The 20,279-nt window shown below is 38.2% G+C and overlaps 1 protein-coding gene across 2 annotated transcripts in view; it reads right to left on the reverse strand.

The window, feature by feature from the left end:
• Nucleotides 1–20,279, reverse strand: part of LOC127938309 (mitogen-activated protein kinase kinase kinase 5) — a 61,244-nt gene that overhangs the window by 23,086 nt on the left and 17,879 nt on the right. For both annotated transcript variants that reach the window (XM_052534836.1, XM_052534837.1), the window contains exons 2-5: nucleotides 16,283–16,422; nucleotides 11,141–11,164; nucleotides 10,428–10,621; nucleotides 3,638–3,806 (exon numbers count right to left, since the gene is read on the reverse strand). In XM_052534836.1, the coding sequence (XP_052390796.1) occupies nucleotides 3,638–3,806; nucleotides 10,428–10,621; nucleotides 11,141–11,164; nucleotides 16,283–16,422 (527 nt within the window). The remainder of the gene's footprint in view (nucleotides 1–3,637; nucleotides 3,807–10,427; nucleotides 10,622–11,140; nucleotides 11,165–16,282; nucleotides 16,423–20,279) is intronic.

Here is a 20,279-nt window from a genome sequence, read left to right on the forward strand (position 1 = left end):
GTAAACAGTGTTTTATTGACATATCTTTGCACATGTTATGCATCATTTACAAGGTGAACCATCTTTACATGGTCATGACAGGTGTTGAAAAATAACATGTACATTCGTACAAAGTAAATAACTTTAGCACACTAGTCTAATGTTAACACGGCAGAGAGAGAGCTGCTGGAGAGAGACCCTGCTGGTAAAGGAATGCTTAATGAGAACTAGCAGGTGTTATCACTTTTGCAATGAGGTGAAAGAGCAAAACAAAACACTACTGCAGGGAGATGGAATGAGGGAGATCCAGACAGAAGAACATGCTGGCCATGTGTGTACATGGACCTGCCTACCAGTAGTTCACCACACTTGAAAGCCCTTGTCCTGGATTTTGTATATGTTTCAGTTATTGTTAAGAAAGCACATGTTTACCAGCTTCTCTGCAACCTAGACATTTTCTCCCCTCATCTATCCACCTTTTTCCAAGCGAGTCTACTGTGTTTTTTTTTAGTATGGGTGGCACTTATGGTTTATGGAACTTTCACCCAAAGGCCTGAAACAAATCATATTCAAATAATAAGGTTGCGCTGCCAATAAACCTTATCAGTCCGGGAACTGTATTCAGTCATGCTCTATTTTTTTACATCAGGAAAATCAAATAACACTTAGCATTTTAATGTGACCTTGGTATCATGAAAATATTTGAAAAAAATCTCTTTTTAGTCCACTAGCTTTGTTCTGTTCCTTCTGATTATTTTATTTTTTCGTAGTATTTTGATGTATTACTATGAAAAAGACAACAGACACTGTGCAGTTGTGGTCTGTTCTCCTGCTTTTATCTCCAAATTCTCATTCTAGGGCATAATTGTCTCACCCTTTTTACTTCTAATCCATATCAGAAGCATTTACTGGAATATTTCTAAAAGACAGCAAACCAGCTCAAAGTATTTTGACTTTAGAAATTTAAGTTTGCTTTTGATGTTTGGCGGTTGAGGAGTGAAGAGAATAAAGTGGTTCTTAGTGATTTCATGAGAGCTACACATTCCAAAAAAGTTGGGACAGGTAGCAATAAGAGACCAGAAAGGTTATGTACATAAGGAACAGCTGGAGGACCAATTTGCAACTTATTAGGTCAATTGGGAACATGATTGGGTATAAAAAGAGCCTCTCACAGTGACAGTGTCTCTCAGAAGTCAAGATGGGCAGAGGATCACCAATTCCCCCAATGCTGCGGTGAAAAATAGTGGAGCAATATCAGAAAGGAGTTTCTCAGAGACAAATTGCAAAGAGTTTGAAGTTATCATCATCTACAGTGCATAATATCATCCAAAGGCTCAGAGAATCTGGAACAATCTCTGTGTGTAAGGGTCAATGCCTGAAAACCATACTGGATGTAACTGACACATTCTTCACAGGCTGTTATACTGATTATTTCCCTGGTTAAAACCACTTATAGGCACAGAAATTATACGTGATTGTTAGTTGTGCTCAGTAGCGTACCATGGGGTTTCACTCAGGGCCTTCAGTAAGCAACTGTAAACAGTCTGTAAACATCTGTAACAGCTATTCTCATATTATGCCACACAGACTCTCAACTACAATGACAGCTGATCAACAATTTCAACAGTATAATCTTTGAAATGGTGCACAAAACCAGTGTTAGGCAATTCAGGTTAAGTTGTTTATCCTTCAGTTGTTCCTCTTTTGTTTGCAAAAGTATGCCTTGAAAAAGGCAGATCGGCAACAAGATCTGGTGTAGAGGCACCGGTGACAGCGGCTTGGATATTGCCAACTAAATGATGGACTGTGTTGCCAAATTGGGCTACTTTAACAATGTTGCCGCGGATTGTTTTTCATGTCTGCTGGTTGAAGCACCCTCAGTGATGTGATATTTAGCCCTGGAATGTGAATTTTACCAGGAGATTCCCGTCAAAAATGTGTATTTTACTCCTGGAACGAGATTTTTAAGGGGGGACAGCTCGAAATGCGATTGGGTGTTTTTTTGTCGAGAAAACCTGGCAATCCTGGCTGGGGGAAGCACTGGACACGTAGCTGGTCCCAGAGGGTCGTGCTGTCATGGAACATCAAAATTTTAAGTTGGAAAAACGCCATCACACTGAAATCCAGTCGGCAGCAACTTCCAGTTCAAACAGACTTTAAAGTAAATATGTCAGAAAAATGCACTCTTTCAAGGATGTGGCCAAAGCAAGGACATAATCTAAGTGTTTAAAACATGCAAAGTATAGTTGCCAACTGTTCCTGTATTAAATTCCATATTAATCTCTCTCTCTCTCTCTCTCTCTCTCTCTCTCTCTCTCTCTATATATATATATAAATAAAACACACAAGCTAAATAACTGTACAAATATTTTAATTGTCCCTTATACTGTGCTGCTTATACTTTATTATAAGTATAATTATTAGGGCCGGGACTCGATTAAAAAAATTAATCTAATTAATTAGAGGCTTTGTAATTAATTAATCTAAATTAATCGCATTTTAATCGCATATAAATATTTGAACTGAGAACAGTGAGAAGTAATTTTTTTCACATGGATTTATAGTATACCATTGAATAATGACTGAATACATAAGCTTATGCAACAAAATATTGTTTATTTTTGTTCAACCAAGTCTAGCAGACCAGTGCAATTTTTGCCATGAAGTGTAGCAATAGCATATTTAGAAACAATTTAGAAACAGTACATTTCAGAAATTCAGGAAGCTTATAGGTGCTTGAACCTTCTGTAAAGTATTTTTAAGTAAAACACAATACTGTCAATTACATTCAGAACATTGGAAACACTGACTATTAGAAAACATCTCTCTGTTGCTTCAGAGGCCATAACATACTAAGTCCAACTCTCAATAACCTTGGCCAAAACAATAAAGAGTTCAACATAAACTGCCAGTTGCACCAACAAAATAATACATAGTTCACGTCCACGCTAGCTGCTATATGTTTTGCGTTGAGATGATACTTGAGGCTTGTCCATAGACAGTAAAAGTCTCGTCGATGTGCTGCGGTGATATGCGAACGCTAGTTGGTGCTTCAGTATAATCGGTCCGCCGAAACGCATCCAGTGAGAAACGTTCCGCGGTGCAAAAATAAGTTATTAAAAATGCGGGAATTTTTTTTTTCTGTAATTAATTAATCTTAGTTAACGCGTTATTTTTTGTGTAATTAATTAATCTCAATTAACGCGTTAAAGTCCCGGCCCTAATAATTATAATTATATAATTATGAAAATATTAAATATTTTTGGGCAGTTTATAATGTAATACATTTCTCATAATGTAATAATTGTTATATTTAAATAACAGCAGTTGTAAGTTGTTGATCACAGCACAATGTTTTGCCATATAGACTTCCATTGTAAGAGCATTACTGAACACGCGATTTTGTTTAGTTATGCAAATTGAGAAAAATGTAAGATGGATGTAAGAAAGAGCATTCAGGTGAAGGCAGAAAACAGAATTGCAAAATTTTTTTGAATCTGAAACATCCTGTTAAAGTGTGACCTCAGTAACATTCTCCCTTTACTTGTTTCACCACCAAAAGAAAACCTTTACAGCTAAACAGAATTGGGATGAATAATATTACAAATATTTGGCAGTCACTGTGAATAACAACAAAAAGTTTATGTAAAGCAGTCACCTGGATATCTCTGTATGAAAGAAGGAGGTTGATGACGACATCAGCTGAAAGACACTCAACGTTATCAAACCGCCGCTGGATCCGTCTGAGTTCAGCCGCTAGTTCTACTCCGTTGTAAAGCTCACGTGCTTTACGAATCTCATTCAGAACTATCTCATGGAAGTACTGGCTAAAAAAAGCATACAAAAGAGACAAAGAAAAGTTACTGAACTATGGAAGAATGGAAATACAAATAGCAGAAAAGCACATTTCACAGAAGTTATTATCATACACTAAAAACATATTTAAAACTAAAATAAATTTAGAAACATTATTTCATCATGAAAATTCATTAGTTTGGGCAGCTAACCACTAATACAGTATATGCTGTAAATACAATATCTGAGCCCACAAAGCATGATGGACAATCAGTAAATCCAATATATGATGACCCTAAATTTCAGTATAATTTGGGGAATGTTTTCCCTCAAATTAGCACGACTGCAAATGTGATACTGATTTAATAACAGTTTAATAACAGTTAATAGTTAATACTGCAAGTTACATTTAAGAAACAATATTTTCAGTAATGGGACTGATGAATTCTGAACAAATCTTTACGAGCATACACATACACTGGCTATTCAAAATCTTGCCATGACACAGTACCACTCACATATTTTTTTATTAAGTTAAATTAATTTTTTTTTGTAATACAGCTCACACCTTTTCTTTACATTTCCACTATTTTTTTCCAAACACCAAATATGAATAGATGACTGCATGGTAGGGATGTCAACAATTAATCGATGATAGATTAATTGTCGATAAGAGATGCAATCGATTAAGGCTGTTGATGGTCGGTTAACCAATTTAATGTTGGGCTGCGTGCAGCTCATGCGCAAAACACGTGCGAGCGGCTGTGAGTGACGGTTGTAGGCCACTCGCAGGTGCAGGTGAAGTTCAAAATGCTACTCGGAAAATCTAAATAACCACACCCGTTGTAATTGCCATCGTTAATGCAATATTGCTTTGGCAACTGTTATAGACTCTGTATTGACTGCAACAATCAAGCTTGCATACATTTCTCACCGGGAGAATTTACACACAGTCGCTGATAATACTTGTTTCCTCCCATGAATCCCATCTACCAGGAGAAGAGCTTACAGTTTTTCAGCAGTATGTTTGTCCGCTGTCTGAGCATCAGTGGATGGCTTTTCAGTCTCATGAAAACATCTACAGAGATTTTCTGAACTTCAAACGCCAGCATGAGAAGAACTTTGTTTCCTCTGGTGATCCAGAAAAGTGCACTGCTAAATGGGATATTCTTCAGAAGCCCCAACGGTAAGACGTTTGGATTACAACTCCTGAAACATGTGGCGAGAGTTCGGAGGAAGTTCCCGGCGATACAACCATATCCTGAAGATTTAACATCGGCTCTAATAGTTGACTGGATCCTCGAACAGCTGCGCTATCTGCGGGACACTGTACTGCCGTCTCTGTGGACACGAGCGACTTACGGCCAGCGGGACAGAAAAGTGAGCAGGAACAAACTAGCATATTTGTGGCAGCATTAAAGATCTAAAGCGATCCAAATCATCTTAAACAACAGTGAATACCCTGACCCTCCTTTCTGTCCGAGTGACATTACAGTTATTCAAATTTATTATGATGATAAATGCTTAAATCAGGAGCCTAACGAGTCTTCCTCTCCCACCATGGTATGTGAACGTGCCACCACCGAAGCCAGCTATTTTTCCTGAAACAACACATTTTACATATAAAGAGGTAGAAACTGTGTTGAATAACCTCCTAAATAACAAAGCAAGTGGTAAAGACGGCAAGACAGGAGTCTTTTAAAACAATGCAATCGTGTCAGATTTTGACAACAGTTTTTAATGTATGTTTGGAAAATAAGAGAGCACCAGATTCATGGAAAGGTTCAATAATTCATCGTATTCCAAAAAAAGACAACATCCCTGATGATCCATCGACATCGAGAGATATTTCCCTCCTTCCTACCATCTACAAGGCATACTGTCCAGAGTTCTTACTTGGCTGACGGAGGCTGATATCTTATTCACCAAGCAGAAGGCATACATCAAAAGGGAAGGTGAACATGTATTTAGCCATAAAACAGGGATAGATGACTTTAAGCATGAGTCCTGCAGACTGTACTCAGTCTTCCTAGACTTTAAAAATGCATTTGGAACTGTATCTCATGAAGTCATGATCAGATCCCTGGAGGAAAAACAGCTGCCTTGGCTGTTCATTGATATAGTGAAAATGTACATAGAGGCTCATTTATCGAAGTAATCTGTGGAGAACGGCTCACTCGCCCAACACCACTTCAGATTTCTTCACTTCAGGTATTAAAACTGGATGCCCTTGGAGTGCAGTTAACTTCATAATTGCCATCAACCAGTGGTTAAAGTGGATGTGTCAGTGTGCCCCACCTGGTGTGATGTCCCCGATCCCAGTACAGGGCTATGCAGACGATGTCCAGATTGCCTCCAGAGAAGAGAGCATAATTAAAAACAGACTAGCCAGAAAAGATTATTTTCTGAAATGGTCAGGCCTGGAGATTAAGGACTCAAAATTTTCTGTTTTGTATGAGAGGAGGAGTGGAGGGAACAGGTGGTACCGCTCGAAATCTGATAGATGTCCAGTGTTTACAGTAGCACCAAAACCTATTCGTGTATATTCTCTTAATAAGACATACACTTACCTTGGCCATACAATTAATATTGCAGGAGAATGGAAAGTAAGCAAGTAAACATCATCTTGTCAGAGTTCACATGCAGGTTGGACCTGGTTGATAAATGCCCACTGCCACTGACCATGAAGCTGGAGGCTGTTAGACAGGTGGCACTATCTAAAGTACAACATCTGTTCTCCAACGTTTATATCCAGCAGAAGTCCTTAGCCAAATGAATAACAAAACAGTGAGCTTAGTGGGAAAGAGGTTTGGACTGAATACACACAGCACTTGTGACATTATTTTTCATCCGAAAAACGTAATATGGGTTTATAGCAGCATGCAGATTTCCCACCTTATGAACATGCTGAACAAATGATGACAGAGACGTTAGGGAGTTGGCTCGATCCTCTCTGTTCCTGGACCTCAGGAGACGCAGGGTGCCATTAGCCATGGACTTACAGCCCCACTTCCTTGGCTTCAAAAGAAAACCCAGCGGTAAACTGGACACTCACTGGTTTTGGTGTCTGGTCAGACTGGCCAGATCTGAATGAGCTCTGTGTAAGAACTGGAGTATCTCTGGAGTGGGCTCGGTCTGACTCTGTGACGGTGAGGGTCTCAGAGGATATCCTCACTGACCCCCTAATCTATGTCAGAGCACCAGCTGCGTTCAGGGGATCTAGCCCCCTGCTAACATCTACAGGTGCCCGGCAAACTCTCATGGATTTACATCAGTATCACCAAAAACTACACCGGACTAGACTGAACCTTCAGGGAAAACTTGCTTGTCTTCCCCCGGCTGATCACTCTGTTTCTCACTCATTTCTCAAGAATACTGCACTCAGCTCAGGTTCCTTACTGTCTGCATCACACTACAGAACAGATTACAGAAACACTGCCACATATTCTGTCAACGGCTTTCATGCTTACAAGGGAAAGTACACAGCACGCCACGGCAGAACAGTGGACTTGATAGTGAAAGAAATATCAAACTATTTACCATCTTTAGTAAGAATATTCACAAATTCTTGTGTAAATTCATCCATGTTTCAGTATCTGAACAGTAACTCTGAAATCTTTTCTCATACGTCTGCTAACACACCAGATGTCATTGTGATTAATGAGGAGTGTAAAGAGGCGTTTGTTTTGGAGGTTGCATGCACCTTTGACTCTAGTATGGAGGAAGCTTTCATGACTAAAATCATTAAATATCAATCACTCCTAAATACCATTTCAGAAATAGGTTATCGAGTCCGATTACTTATTTTTAGATTTGGTAGCTTAGGACACACACACAGGTTGGTTGTAAGAGGGGTTCAACAGCTTGGGATGCCCAAAACGAGGGCTAAACGCTTGGCAAAGTATTGTACACTGTCTGCTATTATAGGCAGCTGTCATATATGGAAGAGACGCTGTTATTTATACCCATAAGAACTGAGTGTTATGCATAATATTATAAATACCTGCTGTATGTCACTGGTCCATGATCTTGTACATGTGTTTCACTGTATCTATAATAGTAATGTCCTTGTAAGTTACTTCTTTTAAGTGGACTTAAATAAATTGTTAAAATGTGTGCGGCTTTTGCACATCCTGTCATGCCGGTGACTGCGTGCCTGCAATAGACACATTTTTCAGCATTATGGTTAACGATTAATTGATCGTTAATTTAAATGACAATTGATTATGGAAATAACCAATATTTTACATCCCTACTGCATGGTGATTAGATTCACTGATCGGTGTCCTGAACTTGAGAACACGAGTACAGAAAGACACTCCCCATGTCCGATATGATAATGTGGTGCTTCTCATCTAGTGCGCAAGTGGGATTGTCAATTCTAAATGGTTGTTAGATTATCCTACAGTATTAGACACTGTACACGTGTCAATCGCTTTGCGATCACATGACCTTTGGCTTGCACACCAGGGAACTGCAGATAAATGTATCAGGGCATGATATTGAAACAACTTACTGATGAAATTACTTAATGTAATTTTAAGATAATAAGGTTTCTTAAACCATATCATGTGTCTTTCTATTTATGGCAGGGATACACCTCACCTAATAGTGTCACTGACATGACTTGACCAACTAATACTGACATTTACAGTATGAAAAGACCAACGAAACATTGTCAATGTTCTCTCAGCCACACATCTTACGTCACGACCGCACAGAATAAGTTTACAGGTTTCATAGATGATGGTGGCACATCAACAGGCAGTGGCTTCTCTCTCTCCCGTCAAGAGTGGTGTTTTCGTGTTTTTTGTCTTGTGAGTCGCAGTGTTTTTGTACGTCTTCATCGCTTCTACGTGTCTTTAAGCACGAATACATTTGTGAGTTTCTGCTCAATGACGGACCACGCAGACAAAGAATGTGTTCCCAAAAATACACCAACACATTAAATTTCCAAAACAATGTAAAAACATTTTGGATTTTGTTTACACCACCCAGAAAGGAGCTTACAGAATAGCACCACTACACAGAAGACTCCACCTCCTCCCGGCGACCAGTTGATGATGCTGTCCCCTGACAGCATGAGGACATCTCACAGCAGGATCAATGCATGCAAAGCTACGGGTCCTAACAACATTCCTGGGCATGTACTGAGAGACACATCATGTGCATCTTCTGCAGAGGCACCATTAAAAGCATCCTGACTAGTTGCATCACTGTCTGGTATGGCGCCTGCAACGCGTCCTGCCAGAAGACTCTTCAACGGATAGTCAGAGCAGCTGAGAAGATCGTTGGTGTCTCTCTCTCCTCCCTCCAGGACATTTACGGAACCCGTCTCACCCGTAAAGCCCTCTGCATCGGAGGTGATTCCACTCAACCGTCACACCGCTTCTTCAGTCTGTTGTCATCAGGTCATGACCAGCAGATTGAAGGACAGCTTCATTCATCAGACTGTCAGAAGGCTAAACTCCCACCTGATCTTGCCCCCCTCCCCTCTTTTTCCCCATGTACCACTGAACTCTGAACCTCAGGCCCCCCCCCCCCCCCTCCCAGGCCCCACTAACACACTGGGACCTGCACCAGACACTTTGTACAGCATTGGTCGGCTCACTACCTCATTCAGCAGTTAACTGACCTCATTCAACTACCTCTTTTATCAGTTTAAATAAACTGCTCTCTGAGATTTTTGACACTTTAATCAGACTGAATAAGCTCTTTTGCACTACAATCATTATATATGCACTGTTTACTTCACTGGTTTGCACTCTGCCTCCAGCTCCACCGCAGATCTCCGGATCTCCACCTCCGCCTCGGTCACCAGAGCCCTCAGCTCCACACTGGCCCCCCACATCCTCGGCAACCCCCTGGCTCGTTAGCTCTCTGACTTCGCCTCGTGCTCCTCCTCCACCTGCTCCGCTGCCTTTGGTCGGCGCCCATGGAGTTGGCAGCCATCCCTCCTCCATGGCTCCACCCTCCGTGGGCCGCTGTTAGGGGACCAGCTGGACTCCTCCTGCTGTACTCCTCCTGCTCCAAGACCCTCCTGTCTCCTCCCTGGTCTCCATCATCCTCCTACTGGAATTCCGTCCTCATCCAAAGCCTCCTCCCATGTTTTCACCTATGCCTTCCTCTGTTGTTACAGTGTGAGGACGCACCTTCTGGGACGGGACGATATGTCACACTTTTGTACCGTTTTTGCCCCTGTTGTCCTTCCTGTGTCTCCTTATTTGGTTATGTTCCTGTCCTTGTTTAGTTTAATTAGTAATCCATTGAAAAAATTATAAATATTTTGTATTGAATTTCTTGGTAACAGCACTGTAAAAATATTCTCAGGTAAGCTAAAAATTGCATAATTTAGTAACATCAAGGGTCAAACCAAATATCAATGGCATATTAAAGGTAAAAGTTACACCCTTTTTTTGTACGTGTGCACGCTGTAAAAGTCTTGTATAAAAATTGCTCTGGTGGCCGAAATGTCCACCCCACAGAGAAAAGATTTGCCAAGCATGAAAAAAAAAAAAACAATAGAGGGAACATTGCTCATGATATACAGTATTCAGACATAAAGATTGCAACTGTATTACTGCCCTAAATGACTTTCAAACTGTAAGATGAAAATGAGAAGCGAGGAGATAAAGGAGCTAGTGAGTTCCCACCAGGTGTTGGTCTTGCAGCTGGTGAGCATTTGAGTGAGTCTCTCCAGCAGTGGTATACAGATGGGCCCCAGCAGGGCCTCAAAGCTGGGCTGCATCAGTTCACTCAAACCCTTCATCAGACTGCTCTCACAGCAGTACACCTTATTCTGAGGTGTCACCATGTATGGAGTGAATGTGTAGTTAGCGGCACATGTCTGGAAAAAGAGCAAATAGGAGGAAAACATAGAAACAGAGAAATACTACTAATGCCCACAGTGAAAATGGACACTGATGAATAAATCAGCAGTAAGCAGGTATGTCATGCCCCCAAAATGGCTAAAATATATTTTCCTGGTTGTGGACAGCAGGAGAAAAAAATATTTATACATTTTATTTAATTTCATTTGACAGTTTTCTAGGTTACTGCACCTCCTGTACAGTATATTTCAATATCAGTACATTTAAAATATCAGAAATATTCTAAGGTTCACTCAAACCACTTTGGGAAATCGCTGGCTGAAACTTTTTTTTTTGGTACCCAATTATAAAATTCTACAATAAAACTTGTTGCAAAAATCCCATACACCAAAATCAATAATGTCTGTCAAATAGCTTATCTCCTACCACATGATGTAACCAAACTTAAAAATGAAAGTTTTCAGGTTTGCAATGTCTTCTTTCTGTTCGAAATATTAAGATGAAGGAAGGGAGTAAGTGAAGATTAAGACACTTACCATATTCTTCTGACATACCACCTCCTGCATGAGAGAAAGACCAGGCACAAATAAATTCAGGTGGTATAAATGACCAGTTCTTTTTTTATGACTGAAATCTAATCACAAACAGATCTGAAGATTCTAAATAACCGTGTGTGTGTATGTGTGTGTGTGTGTGTGAGTGAGAAAGAGAGATAGAGAGAGAAAGAGACAGCGAGAGCGAGAACATTTTCAGAACAATATACTGGTTTTACTAGTTCTGTAGTATTTTCTGTTTCTGTTGAGTATGCATGGTGCAATTTGCTAAATTTGGCCATCCATTTCCAGACAACTACATCAGAAGTGATAAAGATAACTTGGAATACCTTCTTCTTGCCAGATTAGGTTACTGAACTGTTAAAAGCAATGTGCCACTTTTGATTTAAAAATATATTATTCTATTCCAGTTTATTTCGCAGAAAAAATAAATAAATAAATAAGTTAGCCCCTGCTTGGTTGACATCCTGGCGTTTTCAAATGAATGCTCATTCTGCATTTCTGTTTGTAGCTGCTTTTTATTTAAGATGAACTGGACGGACTGAATTAAACATGCACTGTAATAACATCACCCTATTACAACAATGTTTATTTTATTTTACCTTTATTTTTCCAGGAAGGTCCCATTGAGATCAAAATAAATATTTTCTTCCAGGGAGTCCTGGCCAAGATGGCCGTATTAAAGTTTCACATAATTACAAAACAATAAAAAAATTCTAAACAGACAAGGTAAATACAAAAAAATAAATCAAATGTCACCAAATTAATTAAAACAGCCACACACTTCAATCATTTTACATCACAATATATTTTTTAATCACATTCAAAGAAGGAATTCTTTCTAGTTGAGAAATAATTTGAAATTCATTCCACAGCCAAGAAGCAGAGTAAGAGAAAGCCCAATCTTGGTTTTAATCTTTTTACTAAGTAATCAATATGAACATCAAATGCCAACTTCTCATCTATCCATATTCCCAGATATTTGTAGGTTGTTACACTCTCTATATGCACGTCATCAACAGTAAGAATAGACGGGGCAGTGATCATGGAACGACTACGTGAAAAAACAATGTACTTAGTTTTATTCTCATTTAAAATGTGAATTTAAAGTGTTCCTGTAGCTCAATTGGCTATCAAGCGCAAGGTTGGGGGTTCGATTCTCCGGGAACACATAATAGGTAAAAAATTGATAGCCTGAATGCACTCTAAGTCGCTTTGGATAAAAGCGTCTGCTAAATTCTCAGAAATTTGGTTCTCTCTTCATCAGCTTTCCCCTACTCTGCTCCTTGACTTCCAAGATGGCGCCAGTGTACCTGTCGGCATGCCGTCTCTCACAGTCTGATGCACCTGCTCGTCTGGCATCGGTGCTGTTCTTATTTTCCATGGTGGCGCACTGGTGTCATGTAGACTCAGTGTTGACCTATGATCGCCAAAGTTTTGCTCAACATCAAAAACTTTATGGGATTTCGTCCATTTTGTCCTGCTCTGCATTCTCGCTTTCAATCCTCGCTCGTCAGTCTGCTCAGCCTCTCCGCGATCACGGATTCGCCACAGAGGAATAAACTGTTCAAATCTTCGCCAACTAGATTTTGTTCAAATGAATCAGCCCTCATTACCTGAATCTCATCTGAATATGGCTCTAGTAAATGCTAGGTCTGTGTGCAACAAAACTTTTATTTTAAACGACTTTTCTACCAGTCATGATTTGGAAATAAACATTTAAAATATATCAGTTTGTGTGTAATGAATGAATATAATATACAAGTTTCACTTTTTGAATGGAATTAGTGAAATAAATCTACTTTTTGATGATATTCTAATTACCAGCACCTGTGTATCTTATAATATGCAGTTTACTCCCCACTCACCTGGCATAATTCAATTTAGTAATGTAAAGTAATAATAGAGGTGTATGAGTATCTCCATGTTAATGATGCCTGTATACAATTAACTGTGTTAATAAAAACCTACAGTTGGATGTTTAAGCTATGTACTGAAAATAATGTGAGTTGTTCCTGGCTCTTATTCAGTCCAAATGTTTTTGGACTTGGCTACACTTATCGGCATGGATGCATAAAGTTTGTTTATAATCGCTGTCACCTCACACCAAAGCCATTTGTTTTTCTTCTGTTTTGCTTTTTAAGTTTTTCCTTTCTCATACACATCATACACACATACACAATGGACATTCTTGGATCAATATCAACAGTTTTGTGTTGTTGGTTGGCTCTTGCTGTTTTATGCTTTATGTAGAATAAAACAGCTTTTCCTGTAAGACTGATATGTGTAGAGCTACAAAATTTGACTTGTATCATTTCTCCTCAACAATTTACAAAAGCATAGGAAGCATCTGGGATGAGATTAGTGTATCTGTACTTTTGGAATGTTGTTTCTGATCCAGGAAAATGTCCTCCTTGGCCAAACCATGGTAACATGATGCAGTGATCAGTCAAAGGTTTGGACACACTTAACACAACTTATATTTTTCATTATATTAGTAACCTTTTGATATAAAAGGCATTTAAAGGTTTACATTTAGTTTTGTCGACAAATATAAATAATGTCTACACATGACTTTGCAAAACTATATCTTACTTATATTTTTTAAATAAAAAAAACTTGTTAAAAAATGCTGATCGTAAGGGAACACATCAGCAGGTGTTGAGCATACATTTGAACAGAATGCAGCTCAAGAAGAGAATCTGAAGAATCAATACTGGATTTTAACAATTTTGGTGATCATTAGGACTGGGCGATAAACTATCATATTGAGATTGTGATTGAATTTATGTGGACAAAGATGATAAGCTCTGCATTCAAACAGCCTATCACACATCAGGAATAAAAATGACAACAACCATTCAGTGCATATGGCTAGTAAGTCTGCATGTTCTTCATGTCTTTGTGTGAATGACAAAAGTTAGTTTTGTCTATAACACAAACCCAGACACATGTGACATTCACAAAGTTTTTAACATCTGTGCCCCAATAGATGAGGAGATGATCACATGAACTTTAACTCCAGATCTGCTCTGAGAGACACTTTACCAGCTTTTCATAAACTATGATCATTCACACAGAGACTCTGTAGGTCTTCCCTACAGCCAAAAGTTTGGATTAACTTGAAATTATGATACATGAAATATATCATCACTGTGTACTACAATGTACTTCTCACTGTGATAATGATAATAATAATAATACGTTTTGTAGTAAATTATTATATTTTCATTTAATTACATTTTAAAAGATTGATCAAATTGTTAAAACTTTATTAACTCATTTCATTAGACACCATACTTGATGATAAATTAGTTTTTAATCACAAAACTGTTAACAATTCTTAAGAGAATTAAGAAAAAATAGAAAACGGAATTGGGGTGTGGGGGGATTTCAGGGGTCCCTAAATTAAAAAGTTTCTCATTCTGTGGAGTTAAAGGGTGTATTCACACCAGGAAAGTCAGCTAGTTCACTTGCTTTGGTCCGGACCCAGGTGCGTCAGACTGGGGGTAAAACCAGTACTAATTACCAGGGCCCCCCAAAAAAAGAGAGGGCCATTAAAAAGTCTGGAATATATTTTATTTTACCTGGATATTTACATTTCCTAATTAAATGTCATAATGAATTTCAGATGAATCATACATTTTGTGTATTGGCTGAATAACTTGGTTGATTGATTGACTGTCTCATGATCCCACCCCCCTTGCTAATGTGCCAAATGGTTTAGTCCATCTGCACGCAGTTTATGTTAATTGAGCATCTGGTGGAGCGCTGTAGAAATGTATTTCTCAAAGAAACCCAAATCAAGCCACCAAAAAGAAAGGAAAGACAGCAGACGGAAGGAAAATAAAATGAGGGGAAACAATTAGTTACTGACTTCTTTTCAAAGAAAGGTGCGGACACAAACTAGAACATGAAATTTATAGTGCTAAACTGCTTGAATATCCCTGCGAATCCGCGATCGTTAGTGCTAAAAATTAACTGAAACAATCTATTGAAAGAGCAGAACATACACTTTCAGATGGAAATTCGATTATACATGTAATATCAGGTAAAGGCTAAATAAATAAACTTTAATTTTAAATTAATAGGCTATAATATCTAAAATTAGCAATAGTAGGCTAATCAGTGTCATAGGAAACTTGTTAGCTCACCGGTAGCTACAGGTGAAACTCGAACAATTAGAATATTGTGCAAAAGTTCATTTATTTCAGTAATTCTAATATATAATATAGTTAATATGTTAATATATTGGTATAATGGTATAACTAATATATTATATAGACTCATTACATGCAAAGTGAGATATTTCAAGCCAATATTTGTTTTAATGTTGATGATTATTTATGGCTTACAAGACATGCCCATCATGGGATCTTGTGCAATGCCCCTGTCCGGAGCAAATACAATGTAGATTTTTTTTGTTTGTTTGGTGCGGTTCACTGTCACACTGCCTTTTTTGCAAGTGAACCAGAAATTGTAAGCAAAACCATACGTGTGTTAAGGTCATCTGGTCATTGGACAGAAATTCTCAAGCAGGTAAAAGGCATCATGGCATCATGGCAGTAGCACTGCGCAGTAGACGGATTAGGTATAAAGAAAGTGAAAGTGAACCTTTCAAAAAACAGCGAGCATAGGAAAGCGATTGCAGGCTTTCGCCAGTGTCAGCTAACTGTGCGATCAGCCATAAACACCTCTTCAGCTGGGTCTTAGTTCAGTTGTTTGGTGCGCACCAGAGTGCGATTGCTGTATTCTCACCTGCCAAAAAGATCTGCACCATAAAGGGAAACGAACCAGAGTTTGTTTCAATCAAACCAAACAAGACAGGTGCGAATACACCCTAATTGTGAACAAAACAAGTTCTGTTTACATTCATTCTCAAGGTCTTTGTGGAAAGCTAAATGAAATGTGAAAGCACATCCTTCCCCTTCAAAGGTATAGTGCTAAATAATGATATAGTACCACAAAATTGTATTGTGATAATATTTTGGCCATATTTTGGTCTCTAAGCTTCAGAATGGAAGATCATGAAGATGCAAAAAAAAAAAAAAAAAAAAAAAAAAACGTTTATTTTAATTTTGACTAATCTGACTCTGGAGACTCTGAGACAAAAGACTTCCTGACCTGAAGGGAGTGCAGCGAGTCGGAGTTGTGATCACAGTAAAGAATGATGTTGTTGGCCATGCTGAAACTCTCTCTCACACCCAAGTGATAGAAGAGAGATGGCTGTCGGAATGCATCCGTCATTTCAACCACTGCAATATCTGTGAACAGAGAGAGGTAGTGTTTAATTATTATTATTTTAAACCATTTTCCCCAGACCAGACCACGGACAGTTTGTTGAATGTTTGTGTGTGGGGGTTATTTTCAATCGGGCCTGTCCCTATAGTTGAGTTCAACACCCTAAACACCACATTTAAATATCAGCAGGAAGTCAGTTCCTGTTTGCATGCATCTGTGCCAGAGCTGTTGTTTCAGTTAACCCAAAGGAAACAGACATGACGAGAAAATGATAAAAGCAGCATACATTAAATTCAATTCAAGTTTATTTATATAGCGCTTTTTACAATATAAATCATTACAAAGCAACTTTACAGAAAATTACGTTTCTACAATATTTAGTAGTAGCTTATAAGTGGTGACTGTCAGTTTGTGCACGTTTGACAGGATTTTTAAAAAAAATTAATACAAGATGCAGTCAGCCAGACGATGAACATTATTAACAGCAGTTATTGTATGATGCAGTCACACTTGAAGCAATATTTGTTAGTTCTGTTTGTTGATTCAGGGTTAGCATTATCTCTTCTCAGGTGTTCTTGATCATGACTGGAGCTGATGTAAATCCCATGGCAAAATGTAGAAACAAATAGAGACATCATTAGCATAGCTGCTGATCCAACAAAGTAAAATTAATTAGTTTAACCCAAGCTAAAGAATAAGAATGCGCATTTGATCCGATGCAACTTCAGTCACAATTTAAGAGATACATTATTTGAATGCTTGGCGAAAGAGATGGGTTTTTAATCTAGATTTAAACAGAGAGAGTGTGTCTGAACCCCGAAAATTATCAGGAAGGCTATTCCAGAGTTTGGGAGCCAAATGTGAAAAAGCTCTACCTCCATTAGTGGACATTGCTATCTTAGGAACTACCAAAAGTCCAGCGTTTTGTGACCTTAGGGTGCGTGATGGGTTGTAGTGTGGTAGAAGGCTAGTTAAGTACGCAGGAGCTAAACCATTAAGGTCCTTAGATTACATTCCTCAGCAAAAATACATGTAAAGTATATTTCATCCTGAGTTTTTGTGTCTTCTCGTTCAAATAAATCGGTAACTCTTTATTTTAGGTTGTCTTAACTAGTTTCTTATTAACATGCATATTACTGGAATATTAGCTATTTATTAGTACTAATTACGCATGTATTAATGCCTTATTCTACATAACCTTATCCCACATCCCTGATCCTACCCAATACCTAAACTTAACAACCACCTGCTAAAACAGTAAAGGTATCATGTTTCATGGTTATGGCTTATACTAGCTAAACTTGAGGATAAATATCATACATATTTAAATATTAATATCCTGTCTTTATCATTCTTATCAACTGTGCACAAATTCGCTGGATTCAAATGTCACATCATCTTATAAAGGTGCACACAAAAACTGAATTCAGTGGCCTCCATGTTTAGTAGCTAGATATCCACAAGCAGAACTGTATATTGTGTAATTGTGTAATATGTATGTGAAAAATTCTCTAAAAAAAAAAAACACTATAAAATATGCCAACTGTAAAATATGTCCATAACAAAGCAAGTGGTCAATTTGTCATAGTTGTACCACTGGAAGTAGTGGTTGACCGATATGGGTTTTTCAGTGGCTAATGCAAATACTGACATTCAGAAAGCAGAGGTCTAAGGGTGATGCAATGCCAATCAATATATTACAACTCGTTACAAATGAATGCAAAATTATTATACAAAGTATTTACTAAAATACTTAAATATTACTTCTATATTACAGTCCACTGACAAAGTTGGCAAAAGATTTAAAAAATGAACAAAGTGGACTGGCAGACACTTCTGTTAATCGATATGGTGGTCAGAGGTGGACAGAGTACACAGCTTCATTACTTGAGTAAAAGTACAGATACCCCTTGCTAAATTTTACTCAAGTACAAGTAAAAGTACTACAGTCAGTTGTCTACTTAAGTATAAGTACTGAAATACAAGAGTACAAGAGCACATTTTCTAAATATTGCATTACTACTGCCACAGTGCTTACATTTATGTACAGAAACTTTCTACATGGAGTTAGGAAAAATGTTAATGTTAATACCTTGGAGAATGTAAAAGGAATTGAAAATAAAAAGTTCATCTTTTTACCATGTTGCCTTATTTAACATTTCTCACTTGCCCACAAGGCAATAGCACAATGGCAATACTGAGAGAGAGTCTGCTAGAGTTTTAATGGATTTTTTGCACCCACATTTGAACCTGACTGTGTTAAACACAACGCATACTCAAGAACATCAAAGCAAATGCTCAGCTTACATTAATGTGTAATATCAGAAAATACAGCTAACAATTGTGTGTACATGTGAGTTTCTCTGTTTTTTCATCAATCAAATCAATAAACCTAAACCAGCAAAGAAGGCAATATAGCAGCATAGAAGAGAAAATAATAATGATTCAAGAAAATCAGCTAATCAGCTGTGTTTAGGTCAGCGTACAAAGAAGGAAAAATAAAATTCAGCTCATTTGAGTGAAAGTATTAAGCCCCTCTCTCACATTGACATACAGGCAAGGCAGGAGAAAACACTTTCAGCTGAATAACACCATTCTCACACACACAATCTATGGTTCCTATCATACACCCGGCACAATGCGATGCAAGGCGCAGCTCAAGTGTGTTTGCTAGTTTTAGTCCGGTGTTCTGTCCTACGCTGTCAGATTTTCCTACCTTCCACTAAAACAGTGGGTAGTACAATTCGACAACGAAAAATGCTACTGTAAAGTTATGATTTACACCTACCACAACCCTAAACCTACCCTTACAGTACTGCAAATACAGTAATTATGTGTTATATTCACGGTTGTAGCTAGAAGGGATACAGCTCACTGCGCATAAAAATGGACTGTGGAAAAGATTTACTTCAAAACTTCAGCTTGGGAGGGAAGACGATTAGATCATCGATATACATTTCTATTCCACTTATGTTTCCCACATCACTACAGCCTTTATTAAATGAATATTATCACAAATTGTTAAATTGAAGACCCTTTGTTGAATAAATGCTTTGAAATGGGAATGTTTAAGCATCGATTGCGGGCGATGACCACCCTCACCTGAGACAGGCAGCAGAGATTTCTTACTTTATGAAGTTTTCATATTGATTAACCTTTTTTTTTTTATCAGTGCAAATTATTTGCCCTTCTCGTCTTCTGCGTCTTCATAAAGATATGGAAATGATGTTCACTAACCTTTCACATGGTTCATGCTTAACTCACATGCCATAATTAACATCACAACACAATCATGCATATCTCGCATTCGCCCTTTATTAAAGCAGCAATTAACTTGTATTTTAATCAAATAAAAAGGTACTCATCTTTCATATTCTTTGAAATAATTTTTTCTTGCAGTTAAAATAAATAAACAGTTCACTTTTGATCAGTTAAATGTACATTTTCACCGATAAAATCAAGTTATGAGCGCTGTACGGAACACCATTATAAGCCTGTAGGGAAAACCGTTAGCCCCTATCATCTTCCATACATTGGTGGAGGTGGTACTTTTCACCACTTTTCTAAAAAACTATTGGTCCTAAAGACATCAATCAAAGTGTATACTGTATATTAGGTATTCCCCCGGAGAATGAGCACACAAGCATGCTTGTCTGTCTTTCAACAATGGAGGAGTGGTCGCTGGCATGTGTAGTTTTACATGTGGATTATAATTTTCGGGAACCAAACACAAACGCAACTCTTCGTCTTCTCCGTCGGAGTGTAACCAGACCACGCCCCCTTTTTGTGTATTCCTGTGGGCGGAGGTTAGTCGATTCTAGTGATGTCATTACTGCAGGAAGTAAAGGGATGTAGTCCAAACTGATTGTTCGATGTAGGC

The sequence above is a fragment of the Carassius gibelio genome, chromosome A20 (genome assembly GCF_023724105.1).
Source record: "Carassius gibelio isolate Cgi1373 ecotype wild population from Czech Republic chromosome A20, carGib1.2-hapl.c, whole genome shotgun sequence".
Taxonomy (NCBI): domain Eukaryota; kingdom Metazoa; phylum Chordata; class Actinopteri; order Cypriniformes; family Cyprinidae; genus Carassius; species Carassius gibelio.